General features: G+C 44.8%; 2 protein-coding genes and 1 long non-coding RNA gene across 4 annotated transcripts in view; 2 read left to right on the top strand and 1 right to left on the bottom strand.

Annotated features, from left to right (window-relative positions):
- The window catches only part of LOC147257830 (uncharacterized), a 50558-nt gene that overhangs the window by 27448 nt on the left and 1142 nt on the right, over nucleotides 1–21968 (bottom strand). The window contains exons 1-2 of one of the 2 annotated variants that reach the window (XM_086212013.1): nucleotides 14207–14937; nucleotides 64–231 (exon numbers count right to left, since the gene is read on the bottom strand). In XM_086212013.1, coding sequence (XP_086068139.1) covers nucleotides 64–231; nucleotides 14207–14282 — 244 coding nt within the window. In that variant the 5' untranslated portion in view covers nucleotides 14283–14937. Of the gene's footprint in view, nucleotides 1–63; nucleotides 232–14206; nucleotides 14938–21968 lie in introns of those variants that run through there. The other variant, XM_086212014.1, reaches the window with a different exon arrangement.
- LOC147257831 (uncharacterized) lies at nucleotides 1151–1843 on the top strand. Its single transcript, XR_015117493.1, has 3 exons — nucleotides 1151–1243; nucleotides 1398–1535; nucleotides 1825–1843. It is a non-coding gene; the product is annotated as an uncharacterized LOC147257831 (long non-coding RNA).
- On the top strand, nucleotides 16159–21787 carry LOC147257832 (retinol dehydrogenase 8-like). Its single transcript, XM_086212018.1, has 7 exons — nucleotides 16159–16256; nucleotides 16364–16496; nucleotides 18868–19029; nucleotides 19119–19298; nucleotides 19516–19609; nucleotides 20374–20557; nucleotides 20658–21787. The coding sequence occupies exons 2-7, from the start codon at nucleotides 16391–16393 to the stop codon at nucleotides 20883–20885; spliced, it is 954 nt and encodes a 317-aa protein (XP_086068144.1). The 5' UTR covers nucleotides 16159–16256; nucleotides 16364–16390; the 3' UTR covers nucleotides 20886–21787.

A 21968-nucleotide genomic window follows, 5' to 3' on the forward strand; every position in this document is an offset into this window, starting at 1 on the left:
GTGTGTTAGACCAGCGTGTCAACGATCGCAAACACAAACCACAACGCCGGAACTTTGACTCACCCGGGAAAAGCTGCTTGGTTGGAGCACTCAGCTGGATCTTCTTGTTGATCTTAAAGGACAGGTCTGTCTCCTCCTTGCCCCTCCTGCTGGTGCACAGCCCCGCTTCCAGAGACACGCCCTCCATGTCCTCAGACAGCTCCAGAACCTTCAGCACATCGATGGGACTGGCTGCAAGAGACGAGACACTGCAGCTGAGAGGACTGGCGCACGAGGCGGTGAACTGGAATGAGGCTCTTCATCAGTTACAACACTCTGTTTGTTTGGTTTTTGTTTTCTTAGATTAATCATTGGTGAGCCAAGCCATTAATACAGGGTTTATCCACTGTTTCCAAACCAGTGAGCAGCAGTGCAATCCAAAAAATGAAGCTCACATTTTGAAAGAGACACACAAAATGTGATTGAAATTGTGTGTTTCAATCACCTAAACTTTATAAAACAAACATCAAAATAAGATATTATTAGAATTATGAGAGTTACAGCTCTAAAATCTGTCTGTAACATGTGAGACGATCGCTTTGGTCGGCGGTGGAAGTTCCTGAAGCATTAAAACGATTATGAAATCAGGATTATTTCACAAAATAATATTACATGAGTGAAGATCCAGTCTGGGTTTCATTACATCTTTTTGTTTTTTCTTTTTAAATGGGCTCATTATGAGTGTGAAGAGGTGGGCCTTGAGACGGTTGAGAGCAGTCGGTTTGAGCTCCCGGCAGACGCACTTCTGTCAAAAGCAGCAAAAAAAGGTTCCATGCTAAGTTCATGTGTGGATGGAAACTACATCCTCCCTCGTGTTCTGCTGCTGAGCGTCCCGCTTCCTGTTTTGACAGGACGTCTCTGACAATAGTCCGTCTCCACAGCACCGAATTAGTTCTGGATGAACATAACCAAAGCAGAGAGCCGCGGTCGTAAAACAGAAAACAAAGGAAGATGAAGTCTCAGCCACACGTCGGACAACACTCACACTAGAAATACGATACTTTTACAGCCCGTTACGTCTGAGGCTGCTCTTAAAAAGTGCTGATGGTCTGATAACGTTGAACCACCGAGTCGGAGCTTGGCCGCCGAAGCTCTTTGATCTCAAACCGCGGACGAGTGGGTGGAGACGCGTATGAAGAGTCGAGGTGGTTCCTGAGAAACGACTCATTCAAGAGATCCATCAAGGGAACAGAAATAACTTTCAGTTAATAAAAACCTCATTTTAATTGGAAGTACAGCCTTGTGGAGTCAACATAATACATCTGTAATGAAGACAAAGCGAACGATGAAGGAAGCTTTCAACCAGGTGGCCCAGTAAACTCTTGTTGATGATTGTTGTCTTGTTGTTGGTCCAACAGCTGTTTGTGATTGTCGGAGCTGAGCTGATCCCCCTCGGAGCCTCCGGGCCAGCGGACACGAGAGTTGAGGGATGAATACTTGGACTCACACGTGAATGGTTCCTAACACACAGTTGTGTTAAACACATTTCTCATCAGGTAAGTTGGAGTAAATTTGCCCTGTGCGATCGAAAACGGTATTGAATATCAATGTTCTTCAGGGTGACGTATTGAATTAAGTAATCCAGACATCGTGACAGCACCGTTGTACAGTGACTTGTACGCAAGTGAACCTTGGAATCCCAGGGTTTCTGGTGAAGTCACGTGACCCAGGAGTGTTCTGACATGGTTTACTTGTGGATTGCGTTACTCGATAATTAATTTTATGATTGCTTCAAAGGCTAAACAGACCTTTTGAGTGATCTGCTGTTTTCTGACTCACTTCCAGCTGCAGCAGGAAGTTCAGCCCTTTTCTCATGCGCACTGCGAACCTGGGGCTAACTAGACATTACCCAGAGGAGCGCGACGCGAGAGCTCAAATGCCTGAATCGGTTGCAGACAACATTAAACAGACGAGCCTCTTTAGTAAGAAGTCTGTGTGATGTTAGATTGAGGTTGTGTGTGTGTGTGTGTGTGTGTGTGTGTGTGTGTGTGTGTGTGTGTGTGTGCAGGTTATTTTCTGGAATTTTCACAGCGAACAAATGCTGACGATGTGTCTGTTATTTGCACTAAAAGGAAAACAAACATCCGAGAGTGGAGAGAGAGTACGCTGAGCTGCTAGAGAAACGACGACATCTTTTGATAAAGGCTGAAATCATCAGACCAATTACAGGACACACAAGCTACTCAGCAGGTCATGACTGAATTAAAAACCTGCTACCTGATCGCAGCAGGTTTTTTTTTTGCTTCATCGTCAATGTTTATCTTTACAAACTGATATTTCCAGATGGTAAGAATGAACCGGAGTTGGGATTTTGGATCAGGAACATCGGTAGACTTAGGTTTTATATACAGTACAAATATATGTATATATATTTGCCAACATCAGAAATAATGACAACAATACTAAAGGAAAAAGTGACGGAACTGAAAAAAACATGGATTGTTGCATCTCTGGAAATGGACCCAAGCGTGTGTTTTGTGCGATGTTGCCTCTGAGACGGGCGATGTCATGTCAAGCTTCTTTTTAAACTAACGCCAAGGTATCAGGCTGCGATCTGCCCCTTGTTGTAAGACGCTCCTCGCAGAAGCTTTGTGTAATCACTTGACAACACCGGTCTTGGCACCGACGTGGGAAGCAATCTTCACCACACAACAAAGACGAACACCAGAGATGATGAATGAAGAATGCATGTGTCCTGATAATGGCTCAGCCCTACAGCAAGCACGCGCAAAGACAAAGAGAAGAATCTGGAATTCCAAAATGAGACTGAAGCTTTCATCTAAAATGAAATTCGTAACATCTGCTGACACACATACCGGGGGACTGCGAACACAGTGGTCACAGAGAGATCTCAGATGGACTAAGCAGGAAAAGATGGGATGTAAAGAGGAGGAACGTGTACCTAACTGAGAGAGAAGAGGGGAGAAAGGGAGAGATGGGAGAAAGTAGACGAAATGAGAGATGGTAGAGAAGAGGAAGGCATGCCTCTACTGGTGTGGCTCCTTTTCACACGTATTTCTGAGGCTTACGTAATCCCTCCATCTGCCTCGCACCTTTCAACACACACACACACACAGACACACACAGACACACACACGTGTATGCACATAAGATGCTGGCATAATAACAGCGTCTGAGCGCCAGATGTGTTTGTCATCCATCTTTGCAGTTTGTCCTTCAGTTTGTGCGACTGCCAGCATGTAAACCTTTCATCTGCTTGGTTTGCGTCATTTGCTGATGCTGCTGAGGCTGAGCTACTCAACTTCCAGTGCCATCCATGCCATGACTATGGCGTTGTACAATATATTCTGTTTCCTGCTTTAATTGCTGGCTGCCATGTATACTGCAGTCATTAAGACAGATTAGCTGCACAGCTTGTTTATAGCTGAGCATGCACATACTTGAAGTTCTGCACATTCAGCCTCCTGCTGTGAACCCTCTCTACCTCCACAGATGTTGCTAGTGCCACAAGTGGCTAGGCTAGCACTGCTAACGTTGATGCTGTCTTACATGGTACCGGAAGTCCAGGATCAGATGGTTTCAACAGTCTGGACTCTTCAGCTGTACTGCTGATCCTACGGGTGTGGGCCCATGTCACTACAACCATTTATCCATATTTGATTTAAGTTAGGTGACATAATAGGTGCGAAATGGGCTTATTTTTTCCAACACAGGAACTGGACATAGACCTGTTGTCCCAAAGACCCACTCACAGCCTCACTCTGGCTCTGATTGGCTAGAACCTGGTGCCTTAAGGCATGTGGGGTGACATGGATCAGAGTTAGAGCTGATCATAGGAAGAGTAGGAGCTGGTCTGCAAAGAATGCGGATGGGAAAAACCCACTGGTTTATGTTTTATTTTTGTCCCAGATTTTAAAGGCGTACCCTCAGCATAAGTGTGCAGACCCTGGAGGTATACATACCCCAGTTTGGGAATGGTGGCTCTATAGGAGAACAATATATAAACACATGTATAACGGAATGCTGTGCAGTACAGCAGTGCTTCAGAGTTCCTGTGGTAAAGGGTTTGACTTGGTTGAGGCTACTGGAAAGTGTCTCCTATCATAGCACATTGTAGAGTTTAATCATTAGAACTGTATCAACTTAATCAGCACTTTTTTTTAACTTGTAAAACTTTCATAAAACTTGAAACAGAACATATTTTTATTGCCGTCTCGAGTCAACTCTCCAATCTTTTTTGATGCAAAACTGTTGTTTGATCACACAATAAATACACAACAGTAAATCTGTCATTGCTAGCTGACATCAACTACATCACAAAAGCTTTACAGTAAACAGTTGTGTGCAGTGTTGGGTCAAGATTTAATTTGTGTTTTTTTTTGGTTGTTTTTTTTGCTGAGATTCAGATGCAAAGATCGACACTGCTCTCATTATCTGCTAGCTATCAAGAGTTCTTAGGACCTGGTCTGGCTATGTCTACTGCTGACTAATTAACATGTTACATGTTGTTTCTTTGGCACGTAAAAACTTGTGGTTTTACATGGGCAATGTGCCAGGCCATATCACGGCCAGGTGCAGCTCCTTTCTGGTGTTAATGCTGAAATAAGCTCATCTGCAGTGTGTGTTTTCCTTCTCTGTAGGTTTGCGTCGCTCAGTACAGATGATTTGGTTTCCAGGTCAAGTGAAAGCATGAACAGCTGCTTACACAGATTTCTTTAAGGCATATAAAGTATACAAGGTCCTGTTGCTGCTGGTGTTCACTTTTTGGACTCGTTCAGACTCTCCCTGACACGAATGAGCATCGTGTGCGAGACGAGGGGTTTCAGACGCACAAACCGAGACGCGATGGCCAGAGCCGACGTCTGAATGCATCAGAGAAGAAGACAAGACACGGAAACTTTAACCATTTTTGAGCTTAAAAACACCATAAAATGTTTCCCTATGCTTTTGAGAAATGTGTGTGCAACCACAAAACAACAGCCACATAACACATGTAATACACATGTACCGAGACACAAACCGAGCACAATACTGTGTAGTACATAGACAAGCAGATTTCTGGTCTCCATCAGTTGCTGCGGTTACCCCGAGGCTCTAAACAGAGGTGTGAGGGGCACCGCAATCAACATGCACACACATGCAGAGTATGTCAAATGTAAAAGCAGAGCCAGTTTAGTTTGAAGAGAAAAATCCACAACAATGTTCTCCTCTAACTTCAAACTGTAGATCAGGGTTGGGTGAGAGTTTCGCAAGTTTCATTTGTCCGATTAGTCACGTTTTTGATTTGAGGAAATCTCTAAATGTTGAGACACTGCTGAAAGGAAGTTCTGGATCAGATGGAAGACATTGTGAAGATGCAATAAAAAGCTACCAGGTTGCAAAGATCCATCACAGCTTACAGGCTCGCTGGCTCAGTCGTGAACTTTGATGAATTCTTACAGATGTTGAAGAGCAATCGCTTTGGTTTTCACCTTAAAACAGGTCAAATAATGTTAGCTTGTTTGCAGCCAGTCGAATCATCTGACTGCACTTCACTGTGTTGAAGCCAGATCGCAGCAATAAATATGATGAATACAATGGTTTCACCCAAAAGGACTCAAGGAGTGTATTCCTCCACCAAGGAAGCTACATGGATGCAGCATATGAGCACCGTGTCATCAAAATCTGCTCATAAATTTTCTTTCCAAATGAAAAATATGGCTCTTCCCGATTGTACATGGTCAAGGAATTTGATTGAAATTTGTTTATGACATGTCCAGAAATATCACTTATAGTGATATCCTGCCAATGGCCTCGACCAGACTTCCGGGTTTATAACTGAATGCAGATCACCAAAGAAAAAAATATATCATTTGTTCCTTGTTCCACCAAGTGAAATCAGAACTCAAGATCAGGAACAAACAAAGCCGTGACCAAGGTCATCTGCGCTGGAAGGCGTCGGCCCCTTTTCCTACATTTCACTTTCCCACACCACACAAGAACGCAGCGGAATCCTCTCCACCGCATGCAAGATAAGCAGGTTTGGTTCTGATTTCCAGGTTCTCTCCTCACAAAACAGCACCTTGTTTCACTTCCCTAACCCGACAAACATACAGCGTGCCATTGTTTTTCTAAAGTAATCAAAATTCATCCATTAATAACCCACAGGTACGCAAAGCTGATAGCAACAACTGTCAGAACTGCTAAAGTGAAACCCAGACACAAGGAACCGTAACTCTCAGTCTCTGGAGGAAGAGCAGCGCAGATAACCAGAGTTTACAGCAATGATCCTCAACATCGAGGCGAGGGGATGTTTTAATGGTAAAGCAGTAAAAGTTCTTGACTGGTGAAGTGTTGGTGATCCAACTGTGTTTCTCCTGCTTAATATCAGGCTTTGGCATGTACTCAGTAAGCTGTAGCTTGTACAATAAACCCATAGAGCTCTTTTTCCTTTTCTACAGGGACCATTTCATTAGATTGACATCTTATTTACTGCCTTGTCTTCACGTGATGCACAGCAACATGGTATGTGTTGTCTAGCGCCACCTAGGGGATCCAGCAAGTGATTTTTGCACCAAGGCACACACTTTGGTCTGCTCCTTCACACAAAATCCAGCTATCCCCTCTGGCTCTACGCAACAGTCACATCTGCAGGTTGCGAACACCAAGCACAAAAGGACTGGGGGGCAGCTGCAACATGAGGGAATCAGTCGGAGGTTAGGTGGGACAGTTCAAGGAGGGAAAAGAGCTGCTCTATCACTGCCCCCGCCCACATTTTTTTCTAGGGGATCAAACAGGCGACCTATTGGCAACAATCCTGCATGTCTTCATGTAAAGTGGGAGATCGTTTATTTCCTGCATCAGTCACTTTAACCTGGTTGGTGGATCAGAGCGATTCACATTCAGCAGAGCGCTGAAATATTTGCACAGACAATTTAATGGGCACCAAATCGGAGGGACTATGGATTTTCTGGGAACCAGATGTGTGTCTGTGTGCTTGTGTGTGTTTGTGCGTGTGTCCGTGTGAGAGACAAAACTTGATAGGTGTTGTTTCGGTGCACTTGTGTGGTTTTCTATGTGTTTGCCATTACTCTGTCATTATCTCAGTGATGGAAAAGAATGCAATAACATGTCTTTTTCAGAGACAACAACTAATGTTTAGTTCAGCAAAATACACACACACACACACACACACACACACACACACACACACACACACACACACACACACACAAATACAAACAGACAGCACACTGAGGTTCAAATCCCCCACAGAGTCTTGCCCCGGGAGCCTGTCATTACTCTCCTTTTACTCTTCCTCCTGCTCACTCTCGCTCTGCTGCAAATGTCTCTCTCAAACATCTGACAAGACTCTCCACAGAGACGAAACCAAGCGAACGACGGAAAGAGGAAGATGAAAAGCAGAGTAGAAGAAGTGCAGGAGGGAAGGATGGGATGGAGGGAGCATGTGTTTCCTTCACCTCCAGTTCAGCTGGCTCTCATCAAACAATCACCGGAGAGTTTCCTCTGTCGTCTGATACGAGAGTCACACTCTGGTCTGCACAGTTCACACATGCCCTCACTTAAATGAGTCCTTAATATCAGCGTCAAGAAAACGGGGCAATAGAAAAACCCGCAGACGGACAGATGTGCTTATTATCTCCCTCTAGGAATCTGTGGCACTTGTGTTGAAATCGCAGCTCACTGGAAGTCTCAACATCGAATCAGGACGCTTCCTCTCCAACACACATCAAAACTACATCAATATTTGTCAGTCAGGCTCCAGCTCTCCTCCGACAGCTACACATTGCTTTATGTGGCTCTGCTTTCTATTATTTTTGGGTGTTACATCATGCAGTGACTTTGATTTCTGAGAACAAAGAGTGAACGCTTTTTTTTTTTTTTTTAATGCGCTTAAATGAAATTTATAGCAAACTGACCTTCTATGCCAGGGCGCCATGTTTTTGTTCAAATTTATGACTGAACTTTAAATTTGCCTCAAGGAATATTTTGCTGTCGCAAGCAACTTATAAAAACCAAAATCCGCATGACAAAACAGAGGAACGATCAAAGAATTGAGGCATATGGGTTTAGCCGACAACCAATCAATCAATCATCGCCATCATAAAAGACGCAATTCTGCTTCGATAAATTTTCATGTTCGTACTCAAAAAGTTGAACTTTGATAATCATGTGAAACACCGAGCATCACTGAGGAAATATGATACTTACTAGTAATGGGAATTACTTACTTTTCAATACTCACGGTATCAGTACTACAATAATCAGTGTATTACAAGACAATTAACTGACCACACATCACAATCTCTGAAGAACAAATACCCCTACATGAGCAGGAATCATCCATTAGCCTACATGATGCACAGTAATGTCACGTTAAAAACAGCGAGATGAAAACACTGTCCATCTGAGTGCTGAAGCGTCAAAGCCTCAGAGCCTCTTGAGCACCCACACGCCCACGCGTGTGTGAGGGATAAATATTACTGAAACTGATTACAGCGCCTATGTCCACCTGGAGGACGCATTCCAAAGTATGACAACGTCTACGGGACACAGCTGTATTGATTATGTGTTTCAAAGGTGTTTGCAGGCCATCTTTCTGCGGTACAACCCTTACGCGTGCAGTCATAGGACGGAGGAAACATCAAGGCCTGACGACTAATCTGTGGGTTTGCTGAGATCCCACCTCAGACACCCTCTCAGACCGCTGGCACGTGTGTGGGTTCTTCTAAACACTAATGAATGGTTTTTCTAGTCCATGCACAGATGGAGCTTGGTGGCCTTGAGCATGGGCACAACAAATTAGTGAGGTATTTTCAAAGAGCCTACACACACACACACACACATACACACACACACGCATGCATACACACACAAGCACACACGCATACACACAAACCCGATGAAGAAATTTGCATCGCACCAACTCTAGAATTCTTAAGGACGGTGGAAAGTGTTAAACGAGCTCACAACCAGTCACATGTGAACACAGGGTGACCCGCCAGCAGGTTGGGGCGGGTCACCCCTTCGTTACATCATGTATCGCTTCTTTTCAGAGTGTCAGTTGTGAGAAATGGCCTCACACATTCCACAGCCTCTCACCCAAAACCACGATCTGGACAGTTCTGCTCACAACTGTCAGTTACAGGAGCTCGTTTATTGATCACTAAACAAGAAACTTTCCCAAATTTGTACGCGGGCCACAATCACAACAACAACAACAACAACAACAACAACAACAACAACAAAAAGCAGGTCTACACAATGGCAGTAAACAGAGGAAAGCATTTCCTCCGCTGCTACAGCACAACCTGGCAATAAGGGGTTATATCCTTCTGCCTGCATTTTTCTGCCCTAAACACACTTGCACATCGCCGTGGTCTCTCTGCCGCTCTACAGACATGAACATGTTGACTATGCAGAAAATTTGCCCCACAGTGTACTTCAACTGCTGGTAGAAAGCAGCACATATTGACAATCACAGACTTGGTCTAATTGCTGGCCTGAAGGAACGTTTAAATGTAATTTGACATGAGTGGGCTCACCAAGCATCGGGACAAATGTATAATATTAATTTCAAAAGGCAGCAGGAACTAAACCCTTTCCCACTATCACCACATGGACTTGGCTTGAGAGACCGTGTCATTGAACGGGGCAGTCTCAGCTCGACATCGGCCTACTGGCCCACAGAGCTTTTATTTCACAGTCTTTATCGATAATAACAGCAGCTGACGAAAGCTTCACACACGCAGTGCAGCCCTGAACCTTCCAAGATATCACCTGAGGGAAAAGTGCCGTATGTGAGAATGCAAATGTCTGAATCAGTCAGACCAGACTTGAAGCATTTTCTGGAGAATTCAAGGATGAAGCCACACAACTTAGATGTGACCGCAGCCAGGAGCGACTGTTCAATACAACAATGGTGGCTCCTGAGGAAGTCAGCGCAGATGCTGCTGTGGCATCAGTAATATCAGAACTGGAGAGTTTGTCTTCTTTAGATACAAGCAAGGAAAAAAGAAGGCAAGACATGGTCTGCCCATCTATCAGCATGCTTCTGCTAGAATGCAAGTTTGCTGCTCTGACTGGTTGAAGTTAACCCTTGATAGACGGACGGTTCATCCAATCACTTGCCAAGCCAGGTGATTAAAAAACAGCCTCTGTTCAGATGCTTCTGCGTGTCAAGTTAGCGGGTGAGAGTGAGGCCAAGGACAAGGGCGAGCATCTCCTGTTGAGCGCTACGTGGGTAAAAGGGCACCTCTGGAGTCTGGACTGTGAAGACAGTAAATGACTGTTACTGCGTTTATAATGCAGCGTTCGTCGTTGGGCCACTACTGAGGGATCGTGTAATTGAACTAGCAACTCCTGCTGGTTGGGGGTAACTGTAGGGCACCATGTGAACCTCTAGCAGCTGAGAGGTGCTGAGGTTCCTGGGTGTCGACGCCCTCCCTAGATCAGCAATAGATTTACTACAGACAAGGTCAACAGGAGTTTGCCATCCCAAAGTTGACCATCCCAGAGTGGGGAGGAAAAGTTGGACGGTCTAAGAACAAAACAAACCGAACCGCGAGTGAAGAGAAAGCATTACTGTGCTGCTCTCTGTGGGTTGAACATCTCAAGTGTGTTGTGCCTCTGGCCACGTCCCATTTAGCAATGACACGACAGGTGTTTCCCATCAGCTGTAAAATCAAGAACGCCTGATTTAACATCACTGGGGTATGGCCAGCCGCCAGACATGCGCAATTTTTTTTTACATTTCCAATGTGTACTGACCAACATGCGTGTGCCTTTCATCGCTGCATTGAGAACTCACTGCTGTTGTCGAGTCTGAATAGAGGCCAAAGAGGATGGAAGGGTCGGACTTGAATCCTCTACAGAGTAGCAAGCACCTGTCAGGTTCACTGACGAATGTTTTCTCACCAGACAGACGTGATATCATTCATCTCCTGCACTTCCTGAATTTAAACTCTGCACTGGACCTGCAGAATTGTCTAACAGCGGCTCTAATCTCTGATGCACCTAGCTCAGAAAGTGCCAGAAGGATGTAAACTACACAAATGGTGGGTCCAGCTGCCCAAGACTGGCTACCAGACTCTGTTGTTGAGGCCTGAATAGTCGGAATACTTTGCAAGCAATAAAGAGCTGAGGTCAAGCTTATAGCTACCTGACGGTACAAGTTACATTCAGAAAGCGATGCGGCTAAGTGAGTGAAACACCCGAGGCCAGGCGTGTTTGACCGTAACTTGACCACATTGCTCAGGTATCTGTGATCATAATTCACAACCAACCTGCTGACAGCCAGGTGTGTGACCGCAGTTGACAGTGAGCAAAAAATTAAGAGTGACACGTAACTGACGAGGGCTTAATAACGGTTGTTGAGAGTTGGCGGAGCGGTGGAGGAGAAACACAGCAAAGCTCGTTGTACTGCGTGTATGGGGTGTGTGTGTTTTTACACTGAGAATCTGTGTTTCTCTTTAGTAGAAGCGTCATTTACCGATAAATTTTTATTGTGAGAACGTTTTCTACGGCTGCCAGGTGTGAGAGACCCTACGGGGTTCCCGCGGTGACCTGCTTTGACCCCAGATGACCCTAAAGGTCCAGGTCACATTCGTCATTTCGGTAATGACCTTCACAGACAGACCGCTGGAGGAGAACAAGCTTATGTGAGGAGAGACTGGGATCATAGCGGCTTCTGATGTGCAAGTATGTAAATCACCAGATCCGAGCCAGGCTGTTCAGAGGGCTAAATGTCTCATTGAACATAACATAAATAGTTTTGTCTTTCCCAGCATCTCCTCAGACGGAGCAGGTGGAGGCAACATGGTGGAGTCTTTGCCAAGTTACCTGCTGGATGACTGTTTGCCTTTCACACGGCCCTGCTCCTCGTTCTTCATTATTTGCTTTTCTTTCAACAAAAAAACATGATCTGAGGCAGTATGATAGCTCCTGACAGCAGTTTTGTAGTCCTGCACAATTCAAGCTGTTGCAGTAACATGCCCATTGTGTGGGAAATACGCTTGTTTGCCCCTCCTCCCCAGGGCCAGACAAGAAGGTAGAGCCCCCTCTTTCCTCTGTGCAGTGTTACAGAGACCAGCTGACTGCTAGTTAGCTTAGCATAATGAACAGTAGCAGATAAGCTGTCAGCAAAATCATCAAATAGGTTTTTGTTTTTTTCCTCTCCAAAAATGATCTTTCCTTGCAATAATAAAACTACAGTTGTGCATTTGCTATGAATTAAGAGTTCCAAATCAAAGCAAGATTTCAGTCGGATACATAGACGGAACTACTTTCCTGAAGGGGCGCAGTGTTTTGGCGCAGCATCTTAAAGATTCGCTCATGAAGACGAAGCATTTGTTGATGACAAGAAGAGCGACTGCTGCTACTAACCGTGGCTGACCTCATACGTGAGGATGAGGAGGATGACGTAGGAGGAGCTGCAGTCCAAAAGGAAGGTTGCTCCTTCCTGGGCAACATTCGCTTCTGTTTCACACATTGTATTTGTGCATCGACTCATCAAACAAACACAATACAATGTGTTAACCAGTGCTGGTGGGCAGACTGTGTTATGCAACAGGCTCCTGGTCTCTGTGCTGTTTGGCTAACAGCTGCAGGCTTTAGCTTCATTTTAATTTGACTGACTTAACAGTGTCATCAATCTTCGTACTGTCAGGCCAAAAGGCAAGAGCACTTCCCCGAGAAAGTCCAACAACTCCTCCACTGTCACAGAGACCTCACCGCCTCCCAAAGAAGTGAAACAGCCACAACCCCAATTCAACTGACTATCCTTTGTGCTTAAGGACTGTCCTGTCCAGGTGAAACAGACAGACGGTTCTTCATCGTTTCAGGGTTCCCCTGGGCTGGAGGTCAGTGACCTCATGGTGGGGGTGGATAGTTTATTTCTTCCACATTCTTACATCAGAAGATAAGTAGTTGTTCGTAAAAAGGTTTCAAACACACATATCTACAGAGCAGTAAAGTAAAACCTCCAGATGTCCCGCTCATATGGTGCCTGCGCGGCTGTGCCGTTGTAACCAAGCATCTCCAGTTCAGCACAGCTCACTTTAATTTAACCCAGTCTGTTCCCCATTACGCAGCTGTGCAGGTTAAATATCCTGTCTGCTGCTGCTGCTGTACGAGAGCGGGCTGATGCTGCAGGTATGGCAGAACAAGTCTAGGCATATAGGCCTGCTGCACCTTTTCACTGTCTGTAAATGTGCACAGGGCTAAAGGAGCCCAGTTCAACAAGCTTTGGTCCTACGTGACCTGGTGAGACAGAGTAAAGTGTCAAGGTGAAGGTTAGAGGCTTTTTCCTTCAAGCTTAATGGGAGAACTTTAAAGCAATCAACTTAAAGAGAGCATTTTCCTCTTCAAGTGTGGGTGTCTGGAGCTCATGGAGGAGTTTTTCCCTCCTGCATCACTTCTTTGTGAATCCAGTAGGAAGAAGGGGCCAGCAATGTCCATCTAGCATGAAGCTAATGGCAACTGACATCGAACAATGGCGAAACTACTCAAAAATGTCAACCTAAAAACACTCAGTACATCGTCTGGTATAATTCACATCTTCTTAATCTAGCTGTATGATCTGTAATCCACAAATACTATAATACACTATAATACACAATAATCCTTCCTGCTGGCACTACTTGGAACGAGTTCAAGCGCGTTGGTTAAACTGAATGCGCCAGCTGGTCACGCTCGGTGCTACCACAAACTAGAGCCCAACCAGAAGTTTAACTGAAGCTCAAATCAAATGGTTAGTGGATTATTGAGCAAGAATATGTGGATTATACAATTTAAGAGTTTGTCAATGCACATTTTTGGCCAGTTTGGCTGTTGCTAGGCAGTCTTTGATACAAGCTAAGTAAAGGTGTCTGGCTCTTTCTGCACTCTGGAGTTAAAACAGGAGATGAAGGAGGAAAAAAAAAAAACATCTTCATGACACCTATTGATGAGTACTTGAAATCTAAAATACTTTTTTGTTGTTGTTTTCGGTTGAAGTATGGCCTTAAATCACAAGAGTTCACGCCAATAAATGCAGAAATGTGGCCAGCAGGCATCAGTTTAACAGTGTGATGTCAGAGATGAAGTTTCCATCAGCTCCTGAGTCCGAGGCCAGGTGGCACAAAGCTGCTTTTTTTAAAATAAATAAATAAAATGTAAATTAACAGCGGGCGACGACTCCTAAATAACCCCGGATGTTTCAGCCTACCTGCCCTCGAGGAGCCCAACACCATGATGACCAGAAGCAGCAGACATGTCTCGCGCACTGAGCTCCATCGATCCATCCTGTTGCATTGGCGCGTGTCGACGAGGCGCCCCTGTAAAATCCCGCGTGGCTCCTCGTGGACACCTGCAGTCAAAAACCTCCTATTTGTACACGAGGAGCTTTATCAGCGCGCGCGCGCGCTCGATCCCCCCCACCCCTCTTTCCTACAGTGAGGCTGATAATTAGGAGCGCGCGTGCACTAATTTAAACCATAACAAAACAAACAAGAAGTTTGTGTTTGTTCTGGATGGACGGGTGAAGAAAGGACACCGGCAGGGGAAAAAAAAACTCCTTTATGTTGGAATGTCTGTCCTCCTTCACCCTCAGAACTTTCCTCACTTTCTCTCCCCTCCTTCCTCCCCCTCCCCTCCCCTCCCTCCCCTCCGAACGCCTCCTACGAGAGGGCTCGTGGGGCTTCGCTAGAAACGTAATTATTCCCTCTGTCATTATTAGCATCATCATCATCGTCGTCAGAGTGATTTAAGGGACACGGCTACGTCTCTCTCTCTCTCTCGCTCTCTCTCTCTCTCTCTCGCTCTCTCTCTCTCTCTCTCTCTCCCACTGACACGCACCGCCACGCACATGCTGCTCAGCTCAGATATGAACCTGCAAGCAACTGTTGGGAGCAAAAATAAAACATCCATCACGAACAATGAACGGCTGTACCACACACAGACACACGTACACGCAACACGCGCGCGCATGCACGCCCACACGCACACGCGTACAAAGCATGCTAGGACAGGACAACGCTGCTGCCCAACTAATAAAAGTATGCTGCTGCAGATTCCTGTCTGTCTTTGCCCACCCCACTCCACACGCACGCACGCACACACTCACGCACACACACACGCACAGACACACACACACACACACACACACTATATTCTTCCTATAGGCACAATAAAACCCAAATGTTCTCTTCTTTTCTTCTTCATGGGAAAACATTGAAAAGAAGCAAGTTGCTCACGGGGAAGAAATGAAACTTTATGGGCTCTCGGAGGAATCAGAGCTCATACATGCACACACATGTATACACTACACCATACATGGCACACACACACACACACACACACACACACACACACACACACACACACACACCAAGCTGCTGCAGCTGTCATTTGACGTTATCTCTGTTATCAAGTCTTTTACCATGAACTGTTTTGATGATGAGACAATGTCAGGTTTTAAAGCAAAAGAGAAACGTAACGTTTGTCTGAAACGTCTGAATATTTGCATGAATGCACCAAGTGAGTCCCACACTCTGGAAATTTAACTGGTTTGTGCCTTGATGTAACTTGAATAAAAGTTTCTGTGAATGTCAGGAAGGAAAAAAACTGGCCCGACAAAGTTTTTACGTGGTAAAATAATGTAAATTGTAATTTATGTAAATTGTAAACAAAGGCAATTTGCCCCTTAACACAAAGGCCTCGCTACACTAAAGTACGTATGAGCACATTTGTTAACCTCCTTCTGTTTATGTTCTTTTAATTTTATTTATTTATTTTTGTGTATTTCAAGAGTATTATGGATGCATTTGTAAGTTATACGACTTTCTGTAGAATGGCTGAATCAAAAATGAATGACAAGGTTAAGGACAGCTCCGTTATGGCAACAGCTTGGTATTCGGGCAGGAAAGCAAGAATCCTGGCATTTCTCCAGAGGCTTCTCCCGCTTCAGGTGGGTCTTCAGCCTCTGAGTGAGAGACACAATGAATGCAGCGTTTGTGTGACCCTTCATGTCACAATTACACCGGAGACAGTCATAAATATGACCACCAGGTGGCGCTGACATTCTCCACCTGCTGGAGGTTGCTGATATGTAACTTTGTGATTCGCTTCATCGTCATTAAAGACCCAAAACTCACGTCAGCGCGAGTCTGTAAGAGTCGACGTGCATACACGGGCTGCACTTTCCTGCCATGGCGGTGGATCAATATCAGGACTTGACCTGCAGGGCCGACCCGGGCCAGGGAGCGTGCCCCGGTTAGGTAATCTCCATCCTGATGGCTGTGCGTCCATGTGACTCTCCTTTATCCTCTTACAGTGGCTCATCCCGCAGAGCTGTGTGTGAGTGTGTGTTCCTGTCTCACTTCAGCTACAGACGCGGACAGTCGGAGGAGACATGACGAGCCCCGGACAGAAAGTGGTGCTGATCACCGGCTGCTCCTCCGGTATCGGTCTGAGGATGGCCGTGATGCTGGCCATGGACGAGCAGCAGCGCTACCACGGTACAGTCGTACAGCTGCCTGTGTGTCTGTGTGTATTTGTAACTGAGGACCATTTGGACCTTTAAACCATCATGGTCGAGGCGTTAACATATAATTTTTTTTAAATAAATAAAATTAAAAAGAAAAGTATAGATTTCTTTCAAGTTAGATCTGGTTTTAGGCTCAGGTAACGTGTAGAGAGATTACTGATGCATTACAGTCGTGATTAAGACACTTTCATCATGACTCCAGTGCACACAAGAGTATTACAGTTCACTCCAGTACGCAGATTAACGCTGCATCCCAGTTTGAGTTCACCCAGATACCCAGAGGCTGCGAGCATCTCCAGCTGACTGAAACTCTGCCTGCTGTCTGAGGTTGAAGTACTGACGGAAACTGACACGCAGCACTTGCTCCTACAAGTCACAATTACAAAATTAATCTTGTTTCACGCAAAACTACAACATGGACAGTCAGACAGTTTTGAGGAGGTTTTTTTTTTTTTTTTTTTAATCTATGTTGTAATGCTGTCCCCTGAAGGACATTTTAAATTTTTTTACACCTACAAAAAATTATTTATAAATTGATAATTACACTGGCAAGAACCTACGGAGCACATCGTCTCTGCTAATATTGGCTTGGCTACACTCACGGTGGTTATTACCTCAGATATTTGATCTAAACCCTGTCGGGTAAAGACTCGGTTTCATCTTCGCCTGCTCATAAAGGAATCTTCTTTTTTTTTTTTTTAAATGTGTTTGTATGTAATCAATAAACTTCAGACTAAAGAGGTGCTGCATTACTTTTTTAATCTGAACAAAAAGAAATGGACGACACTCGTGGCTGATGCAGAGCAGAGGACAGTAATTGGGATACTTTGCTGCTGATACTCATCACTAAGGATAAACTCTTTTTTTTACTTCACTACTTGCGTATTATTCCACTGTCTTACGCCTCCCTCCAGCCACAGTCTCTGAACCTTTCCTCACTCGTGGGACACTCCAGACAGTAGCAGCAGCTGAGCCTTGCTGACACTGATCCTCTGACTTACTGAGCTCCATGGTGGCTGCGGGGGTGTTCAGGGGGTCAGCCAGTGATGGAGAGCTATTCCTGGGGCAGGCAGGTGACTTGAGAGCAACAGCAGGACACTAATATGTAAACTGGCTTCTGTAACAGGGCTGTTTACAATCCTAGCATCTAATGCTACTTAAAGTTATCTTTAGCACACTGACTATCTTTAGCACCAACGTTTCCACTGTTGTAGTGGTCAGAATGGGCCAACACAGTAACCCAGGAAGGGACGTCCCACTTCCTCAGTATGTTTGTGTTAACTTCACCTTCTACGCTCACATCTCTTTCACAGCATTTCCTGCGTCTCCCTTGTGTTTCTCCATGACCTTCACTCCTCTGCTTCCGTTCATTTCTAAGGCGGGAAAATGTACACAAAGGCAGGAATACATAGGTTGCAATTCTCCGTGCCAACAGACAAAAAAACGCAAAGATGCTGCACCAGGTGTTCCTTCATGCATGCGCCTCCGAAGACACGGGCGTCCTACATGATGTTTGTGTTTATTAGGTGTGTGTAGCCTGAGCCAGTGAACTCAGTCTGACACCTCATACAGTCACGCTGTATTTGTGTACCCTCGTTTAACCAGGCATGTTGCCTAATCATCTATTTACAGCAGCGCCGGCCCGAGGGCACAGTGCTGGAGTCCCATTCATCAACTCCCACTTGGAACCTGCTCATGGAAATAAAAGCGGCATATAAATATATATGAATACACATTTTACATGCGGCTGCTCGAAAACAGCACTGATGAGGTTTAATACAGTAGGTTGCATGGCAGCTACTTGCGAAAAAAAGCAGTTGTGGGTTAATACGGGGTTTATAACCGTATAATATAATAGCCGCTGATCCACACTTGGTAAACACGATTTTTTATATACGCGGAAGAACGATTTGGATCCAGTGATCATGCACACTTCTGCAGTCACCTCTTGTTTTTACTCACTGCGGATTATGAACCACGAACACGTTGATACTGGTTGTGAAATATAAACCGTACAGTGTATTTTATTAAGCATAAGTGCAACTTGCCCACTTCTGTGTGGAACTTTGTTGAAAGGCCATTCTTGCCTGAAGCGAAATGGAGGTGACGCTGCTGGACGATCCAAAGGCGAAGGTGACGTTTATGTTTATTTGGCTAAGACTAGCATGCTCATAATGAGAATATTGATGGTTTGAATGTGTTTGCAACTTAAACCTTTTAACTTGATGATGTTGGAAAAAACAAAACAAAACAGGGGAACGTCAAAGTTCATCCAGACGGAAACTGTCATCGGCCAAATATCATGGGTCAAATGTTATATTATTTTCCTGGTCTGTCCACAGTCATAGCTACGATGCGTGATCTGAAACGTAAAGACAAGCTGGTGGAAGCTGCCGGGGATGCGTATGGAAAAACTCTGTCTCTGGCTGTGCTGGACGTCTGCAACGATGAGTCAGTCAAACAGTGTATTAACGGAATCAAAGATCGCCACGTCGACGTCCTCAGTAAGTAAAAGGGAGCGTGTGGAGGTAAAGCTACAGGAGCAACATCCTGACAACATCATTGCGGTCTTTGTTTTCTCCCTCTGCTCTAGTTAACAACGCAGGCATCGGCCTGGTGGGTCCTCTGGAGAGCATCCCCATCGAAGAGATGAAGAAAGTGTTTGAGACCAACTTCTTTGGGGTGATTCGGATGATCAAGGAGGTGATGCCTGACATGAAGAAAAGGAAAGGAGGACACATCATTGTGGTCAGCAGCGTCATGGGGCTGCAAGGTGGGCTGAGGCAGTCGCCGGGGGGGTCAAATATCACGGGGGGCGATGACTGGTGTGTCTGCCTCGACGTCACGGAGGGACAGATGGGTGGACTAGTTTATGTCTTGAGGAGCAGCTTGACAACGCAAAGAAGATTTAAAGTTGTTCCTTTTCTCTAGTACTATTAAGTACTAGAGAAAAGTACTAAGTACTATTTAAACGTGCATTTTTTTTGCAGGGGTGGTATTTAACGATGTTTACGCAGCGTCCAAGTTTGCCATGGAGGGTTTCTGTGAGAGTTTGGCTGTGCAGCTCTTGAAGTTCAATGTCACGTGAGTGTCACACCTGAGGAGATGTGTGCTGTCTGACATCTATCATGCAGCCTGAATCCCCTGTTACCCGCCTTCCTCCTCACAGTAACTGATAGCACCATGTTATCTTTGACAGGGTACTGACAACCCTTTTAGTTGGCTTTGAAACTGAACACATCGTTAAATTATATCATGTCATTAAATTGACGCATTTTTATCCTTTTAAGTCCTAAGAGACCAACGTGTTGACTAACTTCTACCACCCACTGTTACCTGCAGGCAGACCTCCAAACATCTGCCTGTAAATGGACAAGTCAGTCTGAGTCTCAGGGTATTACGGTTCTTCCCTTGAGACGAAGGCTACAAATTTGGAGGTCGTTATAGCAGTTATTACTGCGCCACCACTGGCACACATTGGGCCAGATCAGGTCCATTTATGTTTGATCTAGGATCAGGCTGTATATGTATATGTAGAACTGGACCAGCCCGAGTATGGGCTGGCTGAAACAATCTGTTTAAATGTACGTTTCAGGAATCTATGACGCATCAGCACCTCTGTATTAATTGACATTTCTCCTTTAAATGTCTCCGATGATACAATAATTTGTACAATTCGTATCCTGGGTGTTGTGATTCTGACTCGCTACAAAGGCCGTTGTGACCCGTTGAATAAGAAAGGGACCATAATCAAATGTATAAACTACAACCCTAAACTGATAGGTTTATCTGAAACCTTTGGTTGCCCTTCTCTGCCAGTCTTCTCTACTGTGTGTCTCTCTCCTCAGCTTGTCCCTGATTGAGCCCGGCCCGGTCCACACAGAATTTGAGGCAAAGATGATTCAGGATGTAAAGCAGAAGGAGTATCCTGGAGCTGACCCTGACACCGTGCATTACTTCAAGAACGTCTACCTTCCGTCTTCAGTGGACATCTTTGAGACTCTTGGACAAACGCCAGATGACATCGCCAGAGTAAGTTCACCGTCCGTCTGGAAGCGAGCCACCTCCTCCTACATCTGCATCCATGATTCATCCGCTCATTTCCCCCCCTCTATTCTCTAACTATCTGCAGTGCACCAAGAAGGTAATTGAAGCCAGCAGACCACGTTTCCGCAACCTGACCAACCCTTTGTACACGCCAATCGTAGCGCTGAAGTACGCTGATGAAACCGGAGGTCTATCTGTCCACGCCTTCTACCACATGCTCTTCAACCTGGGTCCGCTCATGCATGTCAGCATGACCGCTATGAAATACCTCACCTGTGGATGTCTGAGGAGCAGGACAGTTGCACCCAACTAAAAACTCCTGGGACCAACACCGACCCCCCCCCCCCCCATAGACCTGAATAAAGACCCCTTACAAACCAGACCCAACATAAATAACTTGTTATACACGCAACAGCCACTCAGTGTAGTGAAGAAAAACTCAGTTTGTCACATATAAGTGTTTTTATTCATTGTCGCCTGCCATATTTCCTGCTTTACACATGAAATCTGTGTTCTAACAGCATCTTCCAGTATGAATGCTTAAAAAACAAGACAATGAGATCAGTGAAGTTAAATCTTCAAAAGTTTAAAAGCCTGTTTTAGCTGAGCCAGAGTGCCAAATGAGAGGCTTCACACTCGTAAGACAACGGACTGTAGCTTGAAAATCATCCCTACCAGGGAACTCACATCTCATTCATTTCATGTATTTACTGCAAATTTTGTCAAGCAGCTTCTATTATGTGATTAAAATGTGTCATTTCTACCTCCCATACTACATCAATGCGAGTGCACGCACATTTCTTATGATAGTGTAGCTTTAAATTCATCTGAAGTAAAGATTTGCATGTCATGTCAGGTCAGGCTGACAAAGGTCTATATTTCATAATTGTCATTATTACCACAAATCTTTTTCTTTCTTTTTTTTTTTTAAACATGAGGATATAATGTTACTATGAAACATTTCTACAAGGATCTATGACCAAAACAAGAGAACATAACAGTTGAAATATCAACCTGCCGACGCCATCTAGTGGAACATTTATGTAACGACGTGTTTCTAAACCGCGTTGTCTGGCCTCCAACTGACAGACTGGACGTGCGCCCACATCTGCCAGCCTGCGAAGCCACGAACAAGATGAATAACTGCTTGACCTTAAAATATACACTTCATCCAGGCTAAACATCAAAAATATTCTGTCATTCGTTGTCAATTGTTATAAATCAGCCTGCAGAATGTTTTTGGAGGTTTATATTTCACACACACACACACACACACACACACACACACACACACACACACACACACACACACACACAGAAGTTATTTTTGGCATGAATAGAATTATCTGAATAATTCTGCCTACATCATATTTTTAAGATTTACTTAAAAATTTGG

The sequence above is a fragment of the Aulostomus chinensis genome, chromosome 8 (assembly GCF_037954235.1).
Source record: "Aulostomus chinensis isolate RoL2024-O1b breed Wild chromosome 8, RoL_Achi_v1.0, whole genome shotgun sequence".
NCBI lineage: Eukaryota > Metazoa > Chordata > Actinopteri > Syngnathiformes > Aulostomidae > Aulostomus > Aulostomus chinensis.